The sequence below is a fragment of the Choloepus didactylus genome, chromosome 18 (assembly GCF_015220235.1).
Source record: "Choloepus didactylus isolate mChoDid1 chromosome 18, mChoDid1.pri, whole genome shotgun sequence".
NCBI classification, from domain to species: Eukaryota; Metazoa; Chordata; class Mammalia; order Pilosa; family Megalonychidae; genus Choloepus; species Choloepus didactylus.
Genome location: NC_051324.1, coordinates 72,300,700 through 72,327,599, shown reverse-complemented (window position 1 = coordinate 72,327,599; position 26,900 = coordinate 72,300,700). Strand labels below are relative to the sequence as shown.

Genomic DNA, 26,900 nt, shown 5'->3' with positions numbered 1-26,900 from the left:
TTGGCTTTTATAAAGGGGGTTTATTTGGTTACAAAATTACAGTCTTAAGGCCATAGTGTCCAAGGTAAGGCATCAGCAATTGGGTACCTTCACTGAAGGATGGCCAATGGCATCTGGAAAACCACTGTTAGATGGGAAGGCACATGGCTGGCGTCTGCTTGCTCCCAGGTTGCATTTCAAAATGGCGTTCTCCAAAATGTTGCTCTTGGGGCGTTTTGTCCTCTCTTAGCTGCAGCTCCTCTTCAAAATGTCACTCTCAGTTGCTTTCCAAAATGTCACTCAAAGCTGCTCTGTGTCTGGGCCTGTGTGGCTCTTTTTAAACTACTCCAGTGATCCAATTAAGACCAACCCTGAATGGATGGGGCAACACCTCCATAGAAATAACCCAATGAAAGGTCTCGTCCACAGTTGATTGAGTCACATCTGCATGGAAACACTGAACCAATAGGTTCCAACCTAATCAACACTAGTATGTCTGCCTCCACAAGATTGCATCAAAGATAATGGTGTTTTGGGGGACATAATACATCCAAACCAGCACAATGTAGATCAAGGAGAACCTCCAACTAGTTGCTCTCAGTCTCAAATGGCAAAACGAAAAGAAATAATGGTAGTGGTGGTGTGGAGGGAGACAATAATCTGAGATCACGCCTTGACACCCATTTCTTTTCTGGATTGACTTTTCTTCCTGTTTTTCCCTTAGCAGATTTATTCATGCATCACAAGGAGATTCCTTGGAATAAGGACTGTATAACATGTCTTTGGAATAAATTGCTAAAACATCTTATTTTAATTTGAAGAGTGAAGTTTCTAAAGTACTTTGAAAAAGAGAAGTTAAAAGTTTAACTTTTTAATTTAATATGTTTTACAGAAATGACCATCAGAGAGGCACTGTGATAAAATATGATTTTTTTTCTGCATAAAATGTCCACTTAACTTGGATTTAATCTTTTTAAACAATATTTAGATTAATCCTCTATTTTTTTCACAGTGTGTGCATTTATGCTTATATTGCATGTTTTGTAATTGGATCACATATTTCTCCCTCAGTGAAGAGTATGCCTTGACTGTGTTAAAAATAAGTTCATAAAGCAGGATACTTATGACTCAAATGTTTGTCATTGTACTTACATTGCTTTGAAACAGTAAAATAAATATCCTCAAAAACATTCCCTTTTAGAAAATAAAGTAAAACCTTTCCGTAAGAAGTGGCCAAAATAAAACCAACCACAACTACAAGTTTGGCACCTGCTTTTTCATGTAACAGCCCATCTCAGCTTTATCAGTTTACAGAGATGCCAGCAGGTTTTATAAAGTCTGCAGAGGATTCATCTTAACTTGTATTCTAATTTTAATTAAGTAATCTCCCATTGGAGTCTCCAACTTTTTTCCTATTATGAATGTACTGCAGTGATCAAGCACACAAATGTGTGGGACTATGTGCGTAGGATAAATGTCTACAAAAAGAATTGCTGGGAAACTGTGCGTGCTCCTTTTCAAAATTTTTATATACTTCCAACCTATCCTTCAAAGATGTGTGAATGTCTTCATCATCATCAGCAGCAGCAGCAGGCTAAAATGGTTTGCTCTGCTATCTTGTCTCAGAGGATGTTTGACCCGGCCTTTTTCATCCCTAAGATATTTTAATCAAAGTTATACTACTATTGATGACAAGGATATACTACTATTGATGACTCCATCAACCCAATATATTTCTGTGATTCATTTATTTCTAGTCAGCAAAACCCAAGTTCTATTTTTTTCCACTTAAATTTTTATTTTACTGAACATTTCAGCTGCTTATATCTTTTTTATAAGATTTTGTAAGAAACATTTAATTCATAGATCAGCTTTTGGCCATATCCAATTTTATAAATAATAGCTTCTGTCATTTTGAGCCCCCTACATTATTTCTACTAATATTCAGTTTTCTGGGGTCACATTTTTAAAATCTGGTTTTATTGAGATATATTCACATATCATCTAGTCATCCGTGGTGTACAATCCACTGTTCACAGTACCATCATATAGTTGTGCATTCATCACCCCAATCTGTTTTTTGAACATTTTCCTTGTACCAGAAAAAGTAAAAATAAGAATAAAAAATAAAAGTAAAAAAGAACACCCAAATCATCCCACCCCACCCTATTTTCATTTAGTTTTTGTTCCCATTTTTTACTCATCCATCCAAACACTGGATAAAGGGAGTGTGATCCACACGGCTTTTTCAATCACACTGTCACCCCTTGTAAGCTTTATGGCTATACAATCGTCTTCAAGAGTCAAGACCACTGGGTTGCAGTTTGATAGTTTCAGTTATTTACTTCTAGCTATTACTATGCATTAAAACCTAAAAAGGGTTATCTATCTAGTGTGTAAGAGTGCCCACCAGAGTGACCTCTTGACTCCATTTGGAATCTCTCAGCCACTGAAACTTTATTTTGTTGCATTTCACGTCCCCCTTTTGGTCAAGAAGATGTTCTCAATCCCACAATGTCAGGTCCAGATTCCTCCCTGGGAGTCATATCCTGTGTTGCCAGGAGATTTACACCCCGGGAATCCGGTCCCACGTAGTGGGGAGGGCAGTGAGTTCACCTGACGAGGTGGCTTAGCCAGAGAAAGAGGGCCACATCTGAGCAACAAAGAGGTACTCAGGGGGAGACTCTTGGCACAATTACAAGCAAGTTTAGACTCTCCCTTGCAGTAACAAGCTTCATAAGGGCAAGTCCCGAAATTGAGGGCTTGGTACACAAAACTGCCAGTCCTCAATGTTTGTGAGATCAGCAGCAACCGTCCAGGTGAGGAAGCCCAACACCTCCGCATTTTTGGGGTCAGATTTTTAACATCTAAATTTAGTAGCTAAACAACAACAACAACCCTCAAGTCTTTTATTAGTTTTAGTAAAAACATTTACCAAGGGAAGTTTTAGCCATCGTCAAATTCATTTTTTGTTCATTTCTACCAATAAATTCTTTATGAATTGGGTAAGAAACTCGTAGTTTGGATTTATTTCTCAGCTTAATCTATAAGAAAATTAGGAACAGTTTTATGAAATAGAGTGAGGGAAAGGAAGACACACAGAGATTTACAAGGAGAGTCCCAAACACGGATGGGAGGGAGGGTGAGGCTGGGGCTTTCTACTGGTTGCTGAGTGTTAGAAACAAGGATTATACTTTAAAAACGCTCACCCGGCTGTGGAGGAGAAAAGAATTTATTCAACATCTTGCAAGAACCCAGACACAGCCAGACACATGGCAGGCGTGCCAGAAAAAGAACATGGCGATAGTTTTATCCTACCTCTAATACACGAGTCCCTCCCGTTTCCCCACAGGCTGGGTACTCCAGAGGTTACAGCCTATCCGAGAGAGCTAACTAGTCCGCCTTTGAGATTTTGAATTGTACAGCCTATCAGAGAGAGTTAACTAGTTTAAATTTCCCGCCATGAGTTCCTGCCTTTGATTATACCCCATATCCCTTTACATTCCAGTAACCCTGGTTATTTTTCCCATATAAGGAGCTGGTGCTGATTCTAGGCTTACGTCATGGCTTTCTCTTTCTCCTTCCCTTTACCACGGAGCCTGTTTAAACCAGTTCTGCCGCCATTTTCCCTATCCCATGTTGCCTTTACGTGAAAGCTAAACTTAACCCTTTCTTACACTGAGCTCTCAGGGTCAAATGCCAAAATGTCAGGGTCAAGACCACTTTCTCTCATGTCTCTAATCTTGTTTTCCCATATCCTCACCAACACTGTGTAATACCATTTTGATCTTTGACCTCCTGAGAGAGCAAAGCAGCCTGAACTGGCTTAATTTGTATGTCAATTGAGTTCCTTTTCTATTAATTGATCCTTCATATCCTTTGCCACTTTTCTGTTGGATTACTGATGTTTTCCCCGTTGCTGCCTAAGGGTGTTTTATACATTGGGACTTAGCTTCACCTGTCATGTTTTCCTCCTCCCCCCACCCAGTTTGTTGTTTAACTTTTGACTTTATGATACAGCTGCCTTTTTCCAAAGTCTCCTCCAGCAAAATGGGCCTCTGGCTTCTCCCTGGATATAACATATTGGTCCAGATTTTAAAAAATTTATTTAGGTTTTTATTTTGGAATAATTAGATTTTTTTTTAAATTATTTTTTTTGGTATTGAGGGAGAAAAATTTTAAATGGCTTTATTTCATTGGCAGACAGGACCGTTTTGATAAACCCTGGTTTAGAAATATTTCACTTCTCTGGCTGGTTCACATGTTACTTTAGTCACACAGATTTACATCAACCTAGAAATTTGGTGCTGGCTTATCTGTCACAACCTATTGGCAGCAAAAGGGTCACATAAAAAATATTTTTTTCATTTGAAGTCTTTTTTTAAGCTATTCAGCAGTGCTAATGGGCATTACTAAAGGGCTATCAACTATTAAAGGAAAATGGGCTTCTGCATTGAAAAAATAAAGGAGATGCTAACGTGCTGAATTCTAAATGCTAATGTACAAATGGACTTCTGCAGAGTCAGTTGAAAGAAGAGGCAGCAGGTGGTCATCAAAGACAGCCAATGTCTGAACTGTTAGGGAAAGCTTAGAAGCTGGGACTAAGGAAGAAATGTCTGGAGTTAAGCTGTACTTCCGGTTTGCTAGAGCTGCCGTTATGCAAAATACCAGAAATGGTTTGGCTTTCATAAAGGGGATTTATTAGGTTACAGATTTACAATTCTGAGGCCATAAGGGTGTCCAAACTAAGGTATCAACATGAAGATACCTTCACTGAGAAAAGGCCGATGGCGTCCGGAACTCCTCTGTCAGCTGGGAAGGCATGTGGTTGGTCCTTTGCTCCGGGGTTGAGTTTCAAAATGGCTTTCTCCAAAATGTTTCTGGGCTTCTGTCTCTCTTATCTTCTCACAGCTCTCTGCTTGGTTCTCCTGGGGCGTTTCTCTCTAAGCATCTGGGAGTCCTCTCTTAGCTTCTCCAGGGAAAACTCTGGGCTTCATCTTTTAGCTTAGCATCTCTAAACGTCCTTCTGTCTACATCTCCCAGTGTCTCCAAGCATCTGAGTCTGTGTGGGCTCTCAGCTCTTTTAAGGACTCTAGTGATCTCATTAGGACCCACCTGGAATGGGCAGGGTCCAAACCTCCATGGGAATGATCTAATCAAAACGTCTCACCCACAGTTAGGTGAGTCACATCTCCATGGAAACACTCAATCAAGTTTTCACCCAATAAGATTGGGTTAAAAGATCATGGCTTTTCTGGGGATCATAACAGTTTCAAACTGGCACACTGAGTTTTGATAAGCAGCACTAGCTAGTCTTGGGTAAGACATGTATGTAAACAATTTTGGCCCCAATTACTATATTGATTCAATGAAAGGTATTTTATTCAATTGTTGTTTTGTCTTTCCTCTAAATGGCCAAAAAGTTACCCAAAGCTTTATGCCACACTATTCAAAGAATGCTGATTCTAGAATCAGTATTCAGACATCTAGAATTATCTCGAAACATTTTCTATGGGAAGGAATCTGCTTCCTATTCCAAAATAAATGCAGCAAGTTCCTGATCTCTTTTGATTGTTCCTCTTAAAAAAAAAAAGTATTTTTACTATGTTTGCCAAATTGGTCTCTAACAAGAAAAGTCCACTCTCGCTGTTGCCAATCTCTCCCGCTCTCTCCCTATTGCTGGGGTACTTATGAAATTTGTGAACACTGAAGCTAACGCCTGCCCCAGGAGAACACCGAGCTACGATTTATTCCATGTATACTCAGGGGAGGGTCCTAAGTTACAGTGGCTTCTGAGAAGTGAACCAGGCTTGCAAAGTCTCCTCCAGCAAAATGGTCCTCTTGGTTCTCCCTGGAACTAACATACTGGTCTAGATTTTTAAAAATTTATTTAACTTTTAATTTTGGAATAACAATAGATTCATAGGAAGGTGCAAAGAAATACACAAGGAGGTCCCTTGCACCTTCCACCCAGCCTCCCCCAGGGTTGACTTCTTGTATAACTGCAGTACAATAGCCCAGCCAGGAAACTGACCTTGGCACAATCCACAGAGTTTATTCCGATTTCATCAGCTACACATGCACTTGTGTGTATAACTCCAAACAATCCTATCACATGTGCAGCGTTGTGTAACCACCATCACAATCAAGATTCTTACCTGTACCATCACAAGACCATTTCCCGCTGCACCCGTCCATCCCCCATCTCTAACCTTGGGTAACCATTAATCTATTCTCCATCTCTGTAATTACATTATTTCACAAGTGCTATATTAATAGAATCATGTAGTGTACATTCTTTGGAAATTGGCTTTTTTTTTTCCCATCAGCATAATTTCTTTGAGGTTTATCCAAATTGTTGTATCAATCAATAGTTCACTCCTTTTTATAGCCGAGTAGTATTCCATAGAATGGATGGACCACAGTTTGCTTAGCCAGTCACCAACTGGAGGACAGTCAGGTAGCTTCCAGTTTGGGGGCTGTCACTACTAGAGGTGCTACGAACATTTGTGTACAAGTTGCTGCATGAACATACATTTTCATTTCTCCGGGATAAATGTCTGATGTGGATTGAATTGTATGCCCCACTCTGGACATGTTCTTGGTCTCAATCCGCATTCTGGTGGGCGTGGACCCACAGTAAACAAGATGTCTTCAAGACATCACTTCAGTTACAGCATCCCCGACTGAATCGGGTTGGGCATTAACCGGGATTTCTGGAGTCCTTTATAAGCAGAATAAAAATCAGGGGACAGGAAGAGCCATGGGGAGCAGCCAGAAGCTGGAAGTCAAGGAACGCAGAAGAGAAAGGAGATGACACTGTCGTGGGCATTGCCATGTGATGGAAAAGCCAAAGAGCTCCAAGATTGCAGGCTGGCTAGCAGGTACCGACCCCAGGACAAAGGCGGCCTTCTGGCTTCTGAAACCGTGAGCCAATAAATTCCTGTTGTGAAGCCAACCCATTGTATGCTCTTTGTTTTAGAGGCTGAGAAACTAAAGCAATGCCCAAGAGTACAGCTGCTGGGTCAGTCGTATGGCATGTCCAGTTTTAGTTTTGAAAGGAATTACTAAACTGTTTTCCAGAATGGCTGCACCATTTTACATTCCCACCAGCAATGTACGAGCACTCCAGTTTCTCTATATCCTTGTTAGCATTTGATGTTATCACTTTTCTATTTTATTCCAATACGTGTGTATTAATTTGCATTTTCTAATGGCTAATGGTGTTGAACATCTGCATGCTGGCCAACTGTATATCCTCTAAGGCGAAATGTCTGTGCTTATCTTATGCCCAGGGGTGAGGTGAGCTGTGGCAGCTCTACCAGTCACTGAGCTCTTGGGACCAAATACTACCAATGTGAGAGGGGCAAGATCCCGTCGATGCCCCAAGAGTTTTCCACACTCTCATAACACTGTCTATACCAACCTTTTTAATCTTTGCCCACCTGAGGTTGTAAAATAGCACGTTCTTGTTTTAATTTATATCTCTTTATTTAAAAGGGAGGTTATTCATCTCTTCTTAAGTTCACTGGTCACTTAAACTTCTTTTCTGTGAATTGCCCATTCATATCCTTTGCCCGCTTTCCTGTTGGAGTACTGGTATTTTTCCCACTGCTCGGGAAGGGTTTTATATACAGAAGGGACTTGGCTTTGCTTGCCACGTTTTCCCCCCAGTTTGTGGTTTCCATGATTTTTTTTCTTGTTGACGTTTTAAATTGTTATGTAGTGATCTTTTCATTGTTTCCCTTTCTGTGCTGGTTTGGAGCTGTTGTGTACCCCAGAAAAGGCCATGTTCTTTTAATCCATTCCTGTGGGTGCAGACCTATTGTGGGTGGGACCTATTGATTAGGTTTTTTCAATTGAGATTGTGACCCAGTCCATTCAATGTGGGTCTTAATCCTTTTACTGGAATCCATTATGAGAGGATAAAAGACCGAAAAAGCCCAGAGAGAGCCTGGAGAGAAAAAGCCCAGAGAAGCTCAGAGGACCCACAGGACAGAGGGGAAGCCACCGGAACCAGAAGCTGAAAGCAACAAAACCCGGGAGCCAAGGACCAGCAGACACCGGCCATGTGCCTTCCCACATGAGAGGGGAGCCCTGGGTACTGGCAGCCTTTCTTCAGAGTCCCCGTATCCTGCTGATGCCTTGAGTTGGACATTTTTCATGGCTTCAGAACTACAAACTGTGAGCTAATAAAGCCCCATTGTAAAAGCCAACCCATTTCTGGTATATTGCATTCCAGCAGCTTGAGCAAACCGAAACAGTTTCTGACTTGTTTTCTGTTTCCCGATGGTTTGTTTTCTTTTGTTTGTTTTGTGACACTTAGAAAGGCTTTTTCCACACCAAGAGATTTATAAACAAATATTCACTGAGGTTTCTTCTGGGACGTTTCTGCTTTCGGTTTTTACACTGAAGTTTTGACCCCTCTGGGACACAGGTCAACAGAAGGAATGCAAACAGGGTTCAGACTGATTTTTACCAGTCTGGCCAGTTGTCCTCACACCGGTTATTCTGTACAACTGGTTTGAAACACCACCTTGACCACACCCTACGTTTCCTTATGTATTGGGATTTTCCGCAGTCCATTCGTTCTGTCCATTGATCTATTCCTCACCAACCCAGCTTATTTTATGGCTGAATAAATGGAGATTCAGAGCTGCTGGCAGAAGTCTAAATTTGATATGGGGAATCGAAGTGAAATCAGACCCTGGGAACCAACCCACAAGCAGCTCCTGGGTGCTTGGCAACCAGAGGGAACCACAGCAGGCCCGAGGCCTCCAGAAGTCAGAAGGGAGAGTGTTACAGGCCCTTCCATCAGCACAAAATCTCCAAGTGGATATGGAGGCTAACAGGAGAGGAAGGGAAGGAGAGCTAAGCCTGCTGACAGCTGAGACCTGGGTTTCCAGAGGCTGGGGCCGAGAGGTAAGGCCAAGCGAGGGGCAGGGGCTGACCCCTCCTCAGAGCGGGGTGCCCCAGCTACCCCTGTACAGTGTGTTAAAAAAATCTGTTGTCCTCAGTCTGTGATGGACAGCATGTCCTGAGTCATTTCTGGAGCTCTGGGAGTGGGGGGCCAGGGCCCTCACATCCTCTGGACACAGATAAGAGGCTGTTGCCTCATCAGCCCTCCAGCCCCAGGGTTTCCTAACTCTTTTTTTTTTTTCTTTAGTGTAGTAACTTTTCTGTAACTTTTAATTTTCATATACTTTTAAATTAAAGTTGCAAGAATAGTACAAGGAATACCCATATACCCTTTCCCCAGATTTTCCAATTGTTTGTTCTCTCTTTTTCTATCTCTGTGACTCTGTGTGTGTTCTCCTGAAGCACTTGAGGGGGAAGGCATGGCGCCCTTTACCCCAAATACCTCACTCTCTTACATAACCACAGTACAGTGGTTAAAATCAGGAAACTGAACAGTGACACAATGTTATCTCATCCAGTCTAATTAATATAACCTTTATCGACTTTTTGTCACATTAGGGAAAATAAAATAAACTTGAAACCGCCCACAATACCACCTGTGGATTAACTGCTGGGGACAGTGGGCATGTGTACCCTTCCGGCTAACAGGTTAGCGTCACCGTTGGCCTTTGCTCGTCACCTGAGGGCAGAAGTGCAGGGAGCGATTGTCAACCCAGGTGAGGTGACATGGCTTCTCCGCCGGCAGCCGTGAGGCGTCTCACAAGGAGCGTGTGACAAAAACTGAGTGAAGCCGTACAATTTGTGAGTCATTTCCTTCAAAAATCTAGAGCAGACTGAAGCTGTATCCATGCAATCAATCTCGTTGACTTGCATCCTGCTAGTCTTCTCATATTTTAAATGACATGGTAAACTTACCTGCTCGGTGCATCCTACTGGAAAAGATTTGAAGAATTCAGATAAAGCAAACCACCTTCATGTGCTCCCACCGCACCTTCTGTTCCGGTTTGCTAATGCTGCCCTTCTGCAAAACACCAGAGATGGATCGGCTTTTATAAAGGGCTTTATTTGGTTACACAGTTACAGTCTTAAGGCCATAAAGTGTCCAAGGTAACACATCAGCAATCAGGTACCTTCACTGGAGGATGGCCAGTGGTGTCCAGAAAACCTCTGTTAGCTGGGAAGGCATGTGGCTGTGTCTGCTCCAGAGTTCTGGTTTCAAAATGGCTTTCTCCCAGAACGTTCCTCTCTAGACTGCAGCTCCTCAAAAATGTCACTCTCAGTTGCTCTTGGGGCGTTTGTCCTCTTTTAGCTTCTCTGGAGCAAAAGTCTGCTTTCAAAGGCTGTCTCCAAAATGTCCCTGTAAGCTGCAGCTCCTCTCTCAGCTCCTGTGCATTCTTCAAAGTGTCCCTCTTGGCTGTAGCAAGCTTGCTCCTTCTGTCTGAGCTTATATAGTGCTCCAGTAAACTAATCAAGGCCCATGGTGAATGGGCGGGGCCACACCTCCATGGAAATTATCCAATCAGAGTCATCATCCACAGTTGGGTGGGTTGCATCTCCATGGAAACACTCAAAGAATTACAATCTAATCAACACTAATATGTCTGCCCACATAAGACTGCATCAAAGATAATGGTGTTTTGGGGGACATAATACATTCAAACCGGCACACCTTCCCTCCCCAGAGAATCAGTGCTAGATGTGGACCCTCCCAAGCCCTTTTGCATACCTACACATGTGTACACACTGGGAACTTGTTGGTTTTGGGGGTGTGTACAACATAAATGGTAGGGTACTGTACCATATTGCTGAGCATCTGCTTTCTGTCATGTAATCAAACATCTTGGAGATGTTCCCACATGGTAAACAGATCTGTTTCAAACGGTGACATGGATGTTCTGCTCCCTACTGATGACTGTTCAGGTCATTTCTTATTTTTTTTCCTATCGTCAATAAGGCTGTAGTGGAAACTTTCGAACTGCCAGCTATTAGAGTGAGAAGAAAAGGCAGTGGGTGGTAGATTCACACCGCTGGTTCTTTGAGAATCGCACACACCCCCGGGAGAGCCAGTGGAAGCAAGTTCTACCTGAGAATGTCATCGTCCCTGCATGGCAGGGCTAAGATCCCGGGCTTTCAGAGACAGACCCAAACATCCAGCAGACGGAGGCCTGAGGCGAAGCACGGGGCAGAGACCCCAGGGAAATTCTTATGCAAACTTTTTCTGTAAAGGGCCAGAATAGTTCACGTGTTTTAGGCTTTGGAGGCTGTAGCGTCTGCTGCCACCCCACAACTCTGCCACCGACAAGCAAAAGCAGCTCCAGACCAAGTGTAACGTGTGAGCTTCATGGGCACTGAAAAGTGAATTTCGTATCATTTTTACATGTCATGAAACACCATTCTTTTCTGAGTTTTTTCCAACCATTTAAAACATAAAAGCTGTCCTTAGCTCTGGTTATTTGAAATTGGGCGGCGGGCTGGAGACAAGTCTATATGTCACAGAGAGCTATCATTTAAATCACACCCTCTCAGTGGCCAGCGGGGCCGGAGGTGGGACAGGCGCAGGGAGCCCGTGGGAGCCATCGTCAGTGTTGATGATTGCAGGGGCGGGCGCTGGGGACGCCGTCAGGCTTCTCTGGAGAAGCTTCGCAGGTGCCGGGCTGGGGTTCAGATGCCGTCAGGGCTCAGGGAAGATAGTTTTCAAAATAATCTGGCACGGGAAGAAAGAAAACAGGAGCCCTGGAACTGGAGAAGCTCTTGGGCAGATTGCTCAGGGTGAGGATCCGGCCAGAAATTTTATTAAAGATTCAGGCTGGTCTTTTGTAGGTGCTTTCAAGAGACGTCGTTTCTGGGAGTTTGCTTTTCCCCAGTTAGAAAAAGGTAATACAAGGTTCTGGTAATGGATGGTGTGAGGGTAGCACGACACTGTGAGTGTGATTAATCCACTGGGTGGTATGCTTGGGGACATTTCTGTGGCATATGTGTTCCCACAATTTACAAAAAAGAACAACTTAAAAGAGACTATGACAAGTGCAATACACAATCCTGGATAGATCTAAGAATGGAGGAGGAAGACTCAAAAGGACATTACTGGGACATAAGTGAAGATTGGAATACAGACTGTAAGCTCTACATCACTGTTAGAGTTCGTGAACTTGATAAGGTGGTTACCTAAGTGAATATCCTTGTTCGTAAGAAACGGACATGGAGGTATTAAGTGTTGAAGGAGTATGATGTGTGCAACCTGTTTTCAAATGTTCAAGAGATAGACAGACAGATGATTAGAAGATGGATAGATGGAATGATACGGAAAATGTGGCAAAATGTTAAAATCAGTGCATCTGGGTATCTGGGGGGAGGGGTATGCTGGAATTCTCTGTATGGATTTTGTATTATTTTTGCAACTATCCTGTAAGTTTTTAATGATTTCAAAATAAAAAGTTTAAGGGATGCAGCCCCACCTGGGTGAGTGCAAAATCCATCTGGGTTAGATGTTCAATGATTTCGAAGTGATCCACATCACGGATTTCTTCAAACGAGGCATCCCACCCTCGGAGGCAGAGGGCCTGGGCGAGAGAAATTGGGAAGAGCGGGAATGGGCAGCTCGTCCAGGCTGGCACCACCCCTGGCACCCACTAGCTGCTCATTAGCTGTTTACTGGAGAAATGGCAGAGGGTCTTGGGGTCTGTGCAGGTGAAATAAAGAGGAAGGTGCTAGAGAGAGAAGGAGCTGACCCATGATCCCCGACCTCCCACCCAAAACGAGACGCTGGGGACTACCTGAAAGAACTCCCTGGACTGTCGGTGGAATTCGGGGGAGTCGTGCTGGCCCACAGTCACCAGCGTGCGGCAGGCGGGGCACACGGGCTGCTTCCTGGTGGTGCCCAGCTGCAGCTGTGGGCTGTTCCTCCGGGCATCCTCCCTGGTGAAGGGGGTGGGCGCGGGTGAGCACAAGGATGCTTCGCTTCACCCCGGCTTTCCTTGCAGGCTCCAGGGGGCTGGGGGTGGGAGCAGGCGACTCACAGTGTCAGGCGCAGAGGGGCATTCTGGGAGGTGTAGAGAAGGGGCTCCAGGTCGTAGATGCCACTCACCAGAAAAAGGCCTGTGAAGGTGGAGAAAAGCAACAGGGCCAGGCTAATGGCTGGGCCAGCACTCCACCCAGGCCGGGCCCAGGCCATGTGATACCAGGTGAGGCAAGACAAGACCTGGGGAAGGTGCCAGAGAGGAGGCACGGTTTCCGGCACCTGGGTCCGACCGCCAGGCGTGGCAAGGGAGGGAGAGGCTGCCCAGCCTGGGCTAAGTTCCCACCAAACCTTTGAGGTTGGGCGTAACTCCGTGCTGTGTCCAGTTGGCCAGGAGCATCATGGCGGCCAGGTGGGCCCCAGCTGAGTGTCCGCACAGGTAAATCCCCCTGGGATGGGTCAGGCAGAGAGAAGGAGATGGAGACCTCATAGACTGTGCCTCGAAGACTCATTTGCATTCAGTTGCCCCAAAGCCTCAGGCCAGGATAGAGGATGCCCCAGCTGCCTTCTGGTCCGCAGGCCGAGAAGCCGACCCCACCATCCTCCCACCCAGCCTTGTCCGACAGGTGGGAAGATCTGAGCGATACCCACTCGTTGCATGGATATCGCTTCTGCACAAACGCAACGCTCCGCGTCACCTGCTCCACCATCAGGTCCAGGGTGCCTGGCCAGGGAGCATGGGCTGAGTCAGGATCTGTCGGGGCCTCCCCCAACCCCCCGAAGCACACCAGCCCTCCAACCTGCAGCGGCCACTCCTACCTTTGGGGGCGATGTCATAAGCCACCACCACCACGGCCACTCCCCGGGCGGTCAGCGGGTTGACCATGAAGGCCGATGTGTTTTTACTGGGGAAAGAGACAGGGATGTGGCAACTCGGCCCCTGGGCTGCTTCCACTGTGTCCTGTCCACCCAGAGGGTCGGCCCTCTCCGGCCCCGTGGGGGACAGGGACTAGGACAGGCCCTGGAGTCACACTGCCCGGTTTGAACCCTTGCTACACCCCACACCAGCTAGGGGACCTTGGGGACATTATTTAACCTCTAAGCCCAGTGGCCCCATCTGTAACATGGGGATAACTGTTTCCTCTCTGGTGGAGCTATTTTTGAGACATGGAGATCAGGCGTGTGGAGCGTTTTGCGTGGCAGAGGGCAAGGCCGCAGTGAGCGTAGCTCGAGGAGGTCATGTGTGAAGACTGGCAGCTCCACTAAGGGGCATCTTCTTAGTAAGGTCCTAGGGGACAAGAGGGTCCCCAAAGACCCCAGCAGCCCCTTGCTTAGCTTAGGGAGATCAAGCGCCCCAGATGCCCGGAACTCTCCTGAAAGTCCCACATCCTGGGAAAACCCTCATTCCCGGGAACACTGGGACAGCTGGTCACCGTGACTTTGCTTCTCACTGGGGGCAGGGGCTGAATTGCCTCCCCCAAAAAAGATATGCCCATGTTCCAACATCTAGGACCTGTGAACGTGACCTTATTTGGAAATAAGGTCTTGCAGATGTAGTTAAAGATCTCAAGATGAGGTCATCCTGGATTTAGGGGGGCCCTAAACCCAAGACAAGTGTCCTTATAAGAAGAAGGAGTTTAGGGACAGACACACAGGGGTCATGGCCAGGTGACGACTGAGGCAGAGCTGGGAGTGACACAGCCACAGCCAAGCAACATGGGGGCCACCAACAGCTGGAACTGGCAAGGAAGGAGCCTCCCCTGGAGCCTTCGAGAGCGCCGGCCCTGCAGACGCCTGGAGCTCAGACGTCTGCCTCTGGAACTGAGACAGAGTACATTTCTGTTGTTTGAAGCCACCCAGCTTGGGGTGCTTTGTTACAGCTGCCACAGGAAACTAACACGCCAGGGAAAGATGAACACCCCCCTTTTCTCCATTCATCCAACCCCCCCGGCTTACCTTCCACTCTGCCAGTATCCGCCATGAAAAAACACAAAGAAAGGCAGGGCTGTAAGAGAAAGCAGCACACACAGAGCCAGGTAGGGTGCTGAGCTCCGCGGGGGACCCACAGCCCCTCCACTCACCTGCAGGGGCGCCGTCAGGGAAGTAGACGTCCAGCTGCTCCCCTGGGCCCTCTCCGTAGGGGACGTGGAGCAGGCTCCTCCCGGAAGCCCGTGCCTTCCTGGTGGCTGTCTCGGGAAACAGACACGTCGCCGTCACCACGACGTCTGGGGGCAGCGACTTCTATTTCATCTCAGGGTGGAAACGCTTCTGATGAAACCCCCTTCGCCTCCCACAAGAGGCGCTTCCTGGGCCCCCCAAAAGCCTGTGCTCGGTTTTGAAGTGTCCCCAGGCCCGCGGTGACGAAGAAACCCAACTGGCTCCTCCAAGGGGGGCCCCGTCCATAGCCGACGGCCGTCTGCAGGCGAGCCTGCTGCTCCGACAGGCACCTTTTTGTTTTGTTTGTGTTGTTCAGCTTATTCTTTTTTAAACTTTTTATTCTGAAATAACTTCAAACTTAGAGGAAAGTTGGAAAAATAATCTTAAAACAATCCACAGAATGCCAACATACCCCTTCACTCAGATTCCCAGATTTACCAACTTCTAGCATTTTGCCATATCTGTTAGGTCACTCTATCATCTGTCTGTCTGTCTATCTATCTATCCATCCATCCATCCATCCATCTGTGCCAGTTTGGATGTATTATGTCCCCCAAAACACCATGTTCTTTAATGCAGTCTTGTGGGGGACAACATATTAGTGTTGATTAGGTTGGAATCTTTGGATTAGGCTGTTTCCATGGAGATGTGACCCACCCAATTTGGGTAATACCTTTAATTAGATTATTTTCATGGAGGTGTGGCCCTGCCCATTCAACGTGGGTCTAGTTTAGTTTACTGGAACACTATAAAAGCTCACAAACAGAAGGACCTCAGAGCAGCTGCAGTTTAGAGAGACATTTTGGAGAACGCCATTTTGAAACGCAACCTGGGATCAGCAGACACCAGCCGCGTGCCTTCCCAGCTAACAGAGGTTTTCCAGACACCAATGGCCTTTCTCTGGTGAAGATATACTTGTGTTGATGCCTTAATTTGGACATTTTCACAGCCTTAAGACTATAAATTTGTAACCAAATAAACCCCCCTTACAAAAGTCAATCCATTTCTGGTATTTTGCATAACAGCAGCATTAGCAAATCAGAATATCACCCATTTATCTATCCATCTTTATCAGTCTATCTTCTATCTATATCTATGTCTGTCTATATCTATCATCTATCTCTATAACTTTGTATCTTTATCAATCATCTGTCTATCATCTATCTATCTATCTATCTATCTATCTATCATTTATCTATCATCATCTTCTATTTTCTCCTCCATTCTTAGTTCCAGTCCAGGATCGTTTTGACCACTATTTTACTCCATGCTTGTTTGACCACTATTTTACTCCATGCTTGTTATGTGCTCTACACTTTTCTACATGCTATAAGAAGAATAAACCTTTCCAAGTATTCAGACAAAATAATCTGGTGAAACAAGATACAGGCTCACTTGCAGTCAAGATAATGAATGAAGAATAACCGAGTGCCTCTGTGGGCAAGTTGAGAAGGATGAGACCTGGTCCTTGGGAAGCTGGCTAGGATTTGGGTAGGAAGAAAGGAAGTAGGCAGGTGGAAGGGTATTTGAAGGGAAATAAATGCACAGGCAAAGGCGTGGGGGAGGGGAGGCTTGGGGTGTTCACGAGGCAGCAAAAAATAAGCGAACATCGAATGTTCCTACCAACAGCCACCAAACCCCAGGGAGTTTAGCTCCCTCTGACACTGGGTGCTGGAGAGAGTATAGACTGGCAGACTCTTCTGGAAGGCAACTTGAATTATGCATCAAAGCCTAAAAATATTCATGTTCCTTGATGCATAAGTCCTTATCTATAAATTTATCATAAGGAAGTAGTAAGAAATATTCCCAAAGACTTCTTTTAAGGATGCTCACAGCAAAATATTGCACACAGTCCCGGTGGCCCGTGACAGAGCCTGGCTTAATGCATCCTGGTGCATCCCCTTTCCCTGCTTCACTTCTCAGCACAGCATTCAGCATTGCTGATGTATTGTTTACTGTTTACTGTCCATCTGTCAGCCTCCCTAAAGTGTCAGCCCTGTGAAATCGGGGGCTGTGTCGTGCCCACCTCTGCACAGGAGGGCCTACTACACAGTGGGCGCTTGTAAGAAAACTCATGAAAGACTATTTCAAGAAGCAGTGCTGGGGCAACTGAACATGCAAAGGGAAAAGGAATTTCTTGACCCCTACCCCCCACCGCACGCCACACACAAATATCAGTACCGCAGATTTACATGTGAACGGTAAAAAAAACAAAGCTTTTAGAAAAAAAATAAATAAGAGAAGCTCTCCATGATCTTGGAGTGGGCAGATTGCTTAAACAGACCTGTCAGGGGTTGAACTGTGCCCCTCAAAAAGACATGCTCAAGTGCTAACCCCCCTGGTACCCATGAATGGGACCTTATCTGGAAATGGGGTAGCTGCAGATGGAATCAGTTAAGGGTAGGGAGGGTCCTCAGCCAACATGCCTGGTGTCCTTGTAAGAAGAGGAGAGGGGACAGACAGACAGACACTGGGGGACGGAAACTGTAGTGATGCATCTACAAGCTGAGGACACCAGGGATGGCGGCCACCGCGTGGAGCTGGGAAGAGACAGGAGGGTGACCTCTGTCCAGGTGTCAGATGGGGCCCGGACACCTTGGCTTCAGACCTCTGGCCTCCGGAACAGAGAGACAATTCACTGCTATTGAATCAAGCCACCGAACTTATGGTCATTTGTTAGGGCAGCCAAAGAAAACCAATATGAGAACTCAAAGACCACTATCTAAAAAGAGTATTTCATGGTGTAAAGAGTGTAAACAAGTTACACAAATCCCATTTGCAGTGTGATCAGGAAACACGAGTGCGAAGAGATGCCCGTAACCAGAGATAGACGAGTCAATGCTTAGTGGGTGCAGAGTTTCTGTTTGGGGCAAATGAAAAGTTTTGGTAATGCCACTGAACTGCACACTTGTAAGTGGTGAAAATGGGAAATGTTATGTTGTACACGTTACCTCAATAAGCTTTTTTTTTAATGGGCAAAGTATATGAATAGACATTTTTCTGGAGATAAACAAATGGCCAATAAATACAGGAAAAAATGCCCAACATCATTAGCCACTAGCAAAATGCAAATCAAAACAACGAGATACTACTTCACACCCACTAGGATGGCTACCATTTTAAAAATAAAACAGAAAATAACAAGAGGAAGTGAGGATGTGGAGAAATAGGAACCCTTAAACACTGTTGGCGGGAATGTAAGATGGGGTAGCCAGTGTGCAACAGTTTGGAGGTTCCTCAGAAAGGTAAACATAGAATTACCATGTGACTTGGCAACATAGAATTACCATGTGACTTGGCAATTCTACTCCCACGTATACACCCCAAAGAACTAAAAGCAGGAATTTAACAAATATTTGTACACCAACCCTCACAGTAGCATTGTTGACAACAGCCAAAAGACGGACGCAAGCCCAGGGTCCATCAACAAAGTGAATGGACAAACAAAATGCGTTCTGTCCATACAACGGAATATTATTCAGCTGCAGAAAAAAAGTGAAGTGCAAGTACAAGCGACAACATTGATGAACCTTGAAAACGTGCTGAGGGAAATAAGCCAGACACAAAAGGACACGTATTGTACAATTCTGCTTATACAAAATACCTTAAAGTAAGCAAATTCATTGAGACAGAAAGTAGACTACAGGTTACCAGGGGCCAGGCGGGAGGGGAGAATGAGGGGCTATTGGTTCGTGGGAAGAGTTTCTGTTTGGGGTGACAAAAAAGCGTTGGTTTTGGATGGTGGTGATGGCACACTACGGCGAAGGTAATGCATACCACGGAGTTGTACGCATGTAAGTGGTAAAATGAGAACATTTGTGTTGTGTGTCTGTGTATTATACAATATCACGATAAAAATTAAAAAAAAAAAAACAAAAAAAAAAAAAACAAAAAAGCAGTGAGGGGACAAAGCTGGGGAAAGGGCTTCTTTGGAGAGAGACATCATCTATGTTCTGTGGGTCCCGTCCCCACTCCCGGGGTGGCAGTGGCGAACTTCCCCATCTCCTAAAGCTTCAAACCGATCAGCTGTTCGGAGGACTCGATGCGTGACCCTCCAGTGAGGGTCTAATGACCAGAACAAAACAGGCCCAAATGTTCCCATGTGCTAATGCCATTTGCAGGCCACTTTTCAGGACACATTTGCAAGATGTGATGTTTGCCTCCTAGGATCAATTAACTAATTAGATTTGTCTTTGTTTATTAGAACCACCAAATTCTGTTAGATTTAACTGTAACCTGCTTATTTAGTGGGCTTAAGCACATCAAATATTATTATATTTGTGATTATGGTTTGAAGTGCTTAATAAGACTGAATCGCATTGTGTAAATTGTGTTTAAATGTTTAGGGGAATTTAATCTGTGAAAATTATGAGCTAATTGAGCATTGGTAAGAAAGATAAGTGAATGCTGTCAATTTTGCTTTTAAAGAAATAATATGTTTATATGGTTTAAAAATACACAAAAGGCTTTTTGGCAAAATGCTCTTGTCCCCCCCTTTTTCCACCCAGTTCCACCGCTCCCCCCCCCTCCCCAACCCCGTGAGGGAACCACAGTTATTAACTTCTCTTAGATGCTTGTAAAGATTTTTCATGCACGTGTAAGACAATGTAGGTGGAGAATTATCCTCCCTCATTCAAAATGGCAGTGGAGACAGCACATGTCTGCCTGTTTGTTTTACTCACTAGAGCTCGGAGAACCTATTCTTTCCCCTTCTTTCTTTCCTTTTCTAAACAGTTCCTTAGCATTCCATGAGGCTGCGCACTAACTGACTTAACCAGTCACACAGCTGCTCTGGCCACACACCCTGGGTCAGGATGAAATCCTTCTGGCACCACATTCCATCAGGAAATCCTCTTGGCACCTCCTCCACCATTTGGCCTGAATCCCGCCTTCCCCCACAACTCCACCACCACCCTGTGACAGCCCTAACTGCTCTCCTGCTTGCACAGGGACCCGGACAGCCACCCGAGGGAGCCCGTCACGACACATCTGACACCTTTGTTGTCTAGCATCCACCCCCTTTGACCCCATAAGAATCACAACGCCACAGGCAGGCAGGGGTTTATTTATCTCCTTTGTTCACTGAAACATCCCAAGTTCCTAGCTGAGCAGCCAGGAGGTCAGGAGCATCAGGCCCTCGATATTTGTTGACCGAATCCATAAACAAATGGGCCATCTGCCACCGAGAGACATGAGGCTGCTTCCAAGCCCTGCTGTCCCTGGCCACCCTGCGTGAATAGCTGTGCACACGTTAGTGGGCCTGTGTGCCACTACCTGTAGGACACACTCGCAGAACTGGGATTTCTGGGTCAAAGGTAGGGGCCTTTGTCATGTGGAAGCTGTGGTAGTTTGCAGCTGCATGTACCCCAGAAAAACATGTTCTTGAACTTCATCCATCCAGGTGGGTGTGAACCCACTGTCAGTAGGACCCTTAGATGAGGCCACTTCAGCTAAGGTGTGGCCCAGCCCAGCCAGGATAGGACATCATCTTATCCCTGGAGTCACGTATACACAAATGAAATTAAGACAGAGAGAGAGAGAGAGAGAGAGAGAGAAAGCCACAGAGGGAGCAGCCAGAAGCCGAAGGTCAGCGGAAGCTGGAAGAGAAGGAGAGGCCGGGAGAGGCTGCTGCGGGCACTGCGGGCGACAGGGGAGCCCTGGACCCAGGATGCCAGCAGCCGCCCTGGAACCCCACAGCCTTGGGAAAGAAAGCACCACGTGATGAGGCCTTGATTTGGACTTCTCCTGGACTCAAACCGAGAGCAATAAATTCCATTGTTTCAGCCAGTCCACTGCATGGTGTTTGCTCCAACAGGAGCCTCTGCCCGTTGCCCTCCAGGGGTTTTGCCAACCACCCCCCCACCCCCAGCAGAGGTGAGAGCGCCTACTGCCTCATCGGCAACACACGGGGTTCACCAGATGGTAGTGATTTCACTAATGCAAAATCTGTTAGACTCCACGGGAACACACTGGATTTAGGTTGTACTAAAACCTAGAAAAGGAACACGAAATTTATGTTCTAAATTGAATAGCAATTAAAAGCAAGCAGCTGGAAGCATTTATTATTGTGCACAGAAGTCTCAAACACATACCCAAAGACTCAACTGACCCTGAGAAAGAGGAGCCCCCTGTCTCTAGGAGGTGGCCGTGTGGGTGGCAGGCGCTGGGGTGCAGGGTCAGAGAAGGAGGCCACCCAGCCTCTCTGGGAGCCCCAATACCGCCAGCCCTCCAGGCCCTGAACCCAAAGGCAGACACCCAGGGGAGCTTCATGAGATACCCCAGAACCCTCACCCCGTTACAAACTTCTTTGTTAAAGTAGATACTGGGTTTCCATCAGTGTGCTAGTTTGAATGTATTATATCCCCCAAAAGGCCATTATCTTTGATGCAATCTTGTGTGGGCAGACATATTAGTGTTGATTAGATTGTAATTCTTTGATTGAGTGTCACCCAACTGTAGGTGATAACTCTGATTAGATAATTTCCATGGAGGTGTGGCCCCACCCATTCAGCGTGGGCCTTGATTAGTTTACTAGAGCACTGTATAAGCTCAGACAGAAGGAGCAAGCTTGCTACAGCCAAGAGAGACACTGAAGAACACACAGGAGCTGAGAGAGGAGCTGCAGATGAGAGACAGTTTGAAGACTGCCATTGAAAGCAGACTCTTGCTCCGGAGAAGCTGAGAGGACAAACACCCCAAGAGCAACTGAGAGTGACATTTTGAAGAGGCGCTGCGGCCTAGAGAGGAACGTCCTGGGAGAAAGCCATTTTGAAATGCAACCTGGGAGCAAACAGATGCCAGCCATGTGCCTTCCCAGCTAAGAGAGGTTTTCTGGACGCCATTGGCCATCCTCCAGTGAAGTCTGGCAGCATTAGCAAACTAGAACAATCAGTCACAACCCAAAGTATCAAAACTCTTACAGCCAAAACCTTCAGAGCCGCCAAGCTGGTTCCCTGGACCCACCCTGGGCATTGTGTTAGGGTGATCAGGAGAAGCACATCACCTAGAGAGTGCTCCAAGGTGTGTGGTGGAAGGACCAGGTACGGGCCTGGGCTGGTCTAGGCATCTGGGATATAGCAACAGGCAAACTAGGCTGAAAGCCCTACTCAGGTGCAGTTCACAGCTTAGTGAGGGAGCCAGGCAATAATAAATTAGATGCCAGGTAGCCACAGGTGCTGTAAAAAGGAAGCAGGGTGATGGGGTAGAGTGCGGTAAAGGTGGTGACAGAGGCTGAGATGGGGACATACAGCAGAGACACGAGTCTCTCCTTGAGCAGCGGGCTCTCGTTTTGCCAGCCATCTGTTTCTCTGCCTTGAGGACCTCCTTTCTCTCCCCCCACCCCAAAACGAGGGCCACCACGCCAAACTGGACACACACAGGACATGAGTGTTCACCTAAAACCAGTGGACAAGTGGAGAGGCTGGGGCTGAGGTCAGGGTGGAGGTAGGGGTTGGGGTTCAGCCACAGCAAGTTCTTAGCTAAATCAGGGAGACCAAAAGTCAGAGAAAATCCAAGTTCGGCAGAAAGAGGGAGAAGAAGTCAGCAGAGGAGTGAGGGGAGAAGGAGGCAGGGGTGAGAGTGGGAGACATTAGGAGAGAGGACATGTGCCCCCCATTCCCTGGAGAACCTGGCACTGTGTAACCAAGAAGTTAGGATTTAAGAAAGGATTATGACTACTGGATCATTATATAGATATTTCCTTTTACTTTCAAGTATTTTAGAATAGACAAAGGGAAATACCTGAAATCTCTGAACTGTAATCCAGCTGCCTTGATCTCTGATAATGATTGTATAACTATCTAACCTTTATCTTGTGATTGGAAAAACCTTGTGTCTGGCCCCCATTTGTACCCCCTTATCCTGTTTTTCAACTTTAGAGTCTTATGATCACTAAAGACAGCCTCTAATGTTTATTAATGAAGGGCCTGAGTCAGCCCAGAACTAATCCCAATTCCAAAACTATCTTGCTAGATGGAGCAGGAACTAACCAAAATTGGCCCACCTGACATGTGCAGAAGCTTAAACTTTAACCTATAAGTGACCTATACCTCACTATATTACTAAAAATCATGCCCATCGTCACATTAAGGCTGCCATTTTCTTACATACGTTCTGTGACTAAGCATGTAATCAATCTGTGCATGCTCAATAGTTAGATCACCTCTAATTACATCATCTGGGGCCATTGTACCCATTATCCTAAAACCTGCCCATCTTTTGATGCTATAAAACTATCAGAGTTACTGCAGTTTGGAGAGAGATTTTTAGGCCAATAGGCCATCTGCTCTCCTGCTTTGTGCTTAGCGATAAACTCTCTCCTTGAGACCCCGGTGTATCGGGAACAGGTCATTTGAGCGCATCGGGCAGAGAACCCACTGCTTTTGATCAGTATCAACAGCACCCTTCGTCTGGGCCACGATGAAGTCTTGCTGATGGATAAAGGAAAGAGGAGCAGTTGGAGTGAGGCAAAAGGTTTGGGAATATATATGAAGAACTCTTAATGCTGCTTTGCTGTTAAAAACAGAAGCCCAGGTTAAAATGCAGAAGGCTTTCTCCCGGGAGAAAAAAGAGATGAGAATAAAACACATCAAAATGGGAACAATGCCTGGCGGAACATCTGGGGATTTCATCTTCAGAAAGCATATGCTCTTTTTTGTAATCAGAAAGCAGATGTCACGTGAAACAGACACTTACAGGTGGTGCTGAGCAGAGGCTACCCGAGGTGGGAGCTGTGGATGGGGGGAACCACTGATCCATGAGGAGGTTAGCACAAAAGGGAAACGAAAGCTTTTAGAATATATGCAGCTTGACAGAATGAGGCTATTGAATTTAATAATTAAAAAAAAAACAAAAAAAAAAACTGCGAACAAATTCATTACCCTCCCCCTTATATGGGACATGACGACCGGGGATGAGCCTGGCCCTGGCATCGAGGGATTGAGAATGCCTTCTTGACCAAAAGGGGGAATAAAGGTAACAAAATAAGGTTTCAGTGGCTAAGAGATTTCAAATAGAGGCAAGGGGCTGTCCTGGAGGTTATTCTTATGTAAGCTTCAGTGTGCTCTGAAACAGGATAAAATGTATTTTGACTGAGGGTTGCCATGAAACAAATTTAAAAAGTCACTGGTAGATGAAACATTTCTTAAAATCACTGCTTTGCCCTCACTCATCCAGCAGTGCCACAGCGCCCAGCCCAGGGGAAGCCAGGCCTTGGGGGTGGGGGAGGGGATGGGGACAGCCACCTGCTCATTAGAAGAGTCTGTCCTCACTGCAAATTAACCCTTTTGGAATCAGGACCCATTTTATGTCAACAGAAGATGATGGTTACATGATCTGGGATCCGTGTTGTTAGAGTGAAAACAAATCAAAAACAAAAAGAAGTTTAATTCTTCGGGATGTGAAAATAGAGAAGGCTTTGTATCACCACCACCATCTTTACTTAGAACACTTATTTAGATAACCTATAATTATAAATTCTTTCTCTGTCCCTTTGAGAGTACATAAATCCTTTTAAAAGCTAAGTGCCCCTCTGGCAGGCTTTACAACTAGAGGAGTTTTTCTGGAGGACCTCGAAGCCATCTCTGAAATGCAATCATCGAGGAAGATGGTGTCCCCAATCTCCCAGTGTCCACGGGAGGGCAGGAGCCTAACTTTGGTGGATGCCTGGCTCCAAGCTGCAAAACTATTCATTATTATAAATAAAATTATTGTTCCTTTAGATAAAGGCAGGTAGCGAACACAGATGGCCAGGCAGGCTGGGAGAGTTTATGTGTGAAAAACAGTGCTGCCAAACCGCTTGCTTAAGGACTAGTTATCATTCATCTTGAGAACACGAGTGTAACGGGTCTGTCTGCCTGGGAAGGATTTCTTTCTGGCTTTGTAACCTCTTTAGCGGATCACGTCTGATGCACACTGCTGTCTGGTTTAATGCTCATTCAATAATAAAACTGCTTTGTCTCTCTTCTGTCTTTGTGGAGAGGTTTTCTGGGTTGGCGGCTGTGGTGGACTGAATCACGCACCCCAGTTTGGACATGTTCTTGGTGTCTGTCTGCATTCTGGTGGGTGTAGACCCACTGTAAATTGGATCTCTTGGAGGTGTTATTTCAGTTAGGGCATGTCCCAACTGAACTGGGTGGGACTATAAAGTGGATTCCTGGAGTCCTTTATAAACAGAATGAAAATCAGACACAGAGAGAGAAAGCCACCGGAAGAGCTAGAAGCTAGAAGTCAACGGAACTCGGAAGAGAAAGAAGTCACCGCCATGTGCGCCGCCATGTGATGGAGAAGCCAAAGGCCAAAGATCACTGGCAGCCAGCCCTGAACGTCAGAGCCTTCAGGGAGAAAGCATCGCTTTGCTGATGCCTCAGTCTTGGACTTCTCCCAGCCTCAAAATCATAAGTCAATAGATGTGTAAGTGAACCCACCATATGGCATTTGTTTCAGCATGGGGAAACTAAGACAGCAGGAGCCTTTGTTTTTAATTATTTCCCCAATGTCTGCTTTCCAGCCCTCTTTGATCTCCTGTGAGTTTTATCCCAAGGAGGTAACCTCTGAGGACCACACACAGCACTGATGGGGTCTGGGGGTGGGGGGGCCTCTACCAGGCCAGGCCACTCTTGGATGCTCATCCTGACACCCCTGACCCATCATCACCCCCTTTTCAACCCACTCCACTCTGACCTGGGAGCTCAGCTCCGGGAAGCGGCTCTGACACTCACTAGCTGTGTGGGCTCAGGTAAATTGCTTCACCTCAACAGGCAGGGCCAGGATCAGGGTGAGGCCCTTGCTTGGGTAGAAAATTTAAGGGGATGCCAAAAAATTCAGCAACCAAGATAAATACTATTTTAATGCACTATTTTTTAACAATTTAAATTACTGTCCCCAAAATCCACGATGAACAAAATATCAAAATTTTAAACCTATAAAAATAAACACTACAACAAAAGTAAAAACAAATTTTAAAAATTTAAATATAGACAGGATCTGACCCTGCACATGTTCGACCTTGCCTCGCTCTCCTCACCCTAATCTTGGCCCCGTCATCGCCTCACGTTCCCGCAGCACCACGGGGTCGATTGGAAAAGGGAGCAGAGAAGAAATCATGTTCACTACAAAGCCTTTGCCAGGGCTTATCCGGAGAGCATTTCTGAGCCTGACAGGCAGCAAACCCTCAGCTCCGTATTTGCTCTTTATGTCTGACTCCCTTTCGCAATGGGATCCGCTTTTATTCTTCAAAACAATTAAAACAGACAAACAGGTTTTCTACAAGTCATGTGTGTCTCACCACACACCCAAATATTTACCAAGCAAAGAGAGATGCATTTGGCACAGCGCGGGCATGGCGAGGGCCCACAGCCCAGGGCCCAGCTCTGCACCACCTCTATTAGCCTGGGGAGGGTGGTGGAACGTGGCATTGTAAACCCCCAATGGTCTGTTCCTCCCCCAGGGCATCTCTGTTTAGAGAGCCATGGACCTGGGAACCCAGAAAGACACCTCCGAAAGCCAGAGAAGCTTCCCATGGGCTCCATTCTGTTTGTTGAAGCAACCCAGATAGGGCAACGTTCCCAACCCACACTTCCTCCTTGGCTCCCGCTTCCCCTGCTCACAGGCTTAACAGGGACCGACTCCTTGGATTCTAGAAAACCAGTTCAGTAACAACTCTTGAAAATGTCAACCAAAACATTCCTTCTGAGAACAGGACAAAGGGAGGGGGGTGGGCTGATGGGATGGGAAGGGTCGGGGTGTGTGTGGGAGGGGGTGATTAAAAAACCCTCTCAGTGCCTTATAAATAAACCTGCAATCACCAGTTCTGATCTTGAGACGTTTTAAAGTTACAGGTGTTATAAGGGAAAAGTTAAAATCACAGTACAGCACCCTGGACACATAGGCA

At 45.9% G+C, this 26,900-nt stretch overlaps 1 protein-coding gene across 5 annotated transcripts in view; it reads right to left on the bottom strand.

The window, feature by feature from the left end:
• Positions 1–425: 425 nt before the first annotated feature.
• The window catches only part of AFMID (arylformamidase), a 28,032-nt gene continuing 1,557 nt past the window's right edge, over positions 426–26,900 (bottom strand). The window contains exons 3-12 of one of the 5 annotated variants that reach the window (XR_005212845.1): positions 14,935–15,039; positions 14,810–14,858; positions 13,673–13,758; positions 13,505–13,577; positions 13,205–13,302; positions 12,915–12,993; positions 12,672–12,813; positions 12,354–12,458; positions 10,982–11,116; positions 10,445–10,880 (exon numbers count right to left, since the gene is read on the bottom strand). Coding sequence is in view for 4 of the 5 variants with exons in the window: in XM_037810321.1 (XP_037666249.1) it covers positions 9,851–9,919; positions 12,354–12,458; positions 12,672–12,813; positions 12,915–12,993; positions 13,205–13,302; positions 13,505–13,577; positions 13,673–13,758; positions 14,810–14,858; positions 14,935–15,039 (806 nt within the window). In the remaining variant the exon portion in view is untranslated. Of the gene's footprint in view, positions 1,634–8,176; positions 9,920–10,444; positions 11,603–12,353; positions 12,459–12,671; positions 12,814–12,914; positions 12,994–13,204; positions 13,303–13,504; positions 13,578–13,672; positions 13,759–14,809; positions 14,859–14,934; positions 15,040–26,900 lie in introns of those variants that run through there. The other 4 variants (XM_037810324.1, XM_037810321.1, XM_037810322.1 and 1 more) reach the window with 4 other exon arrangements.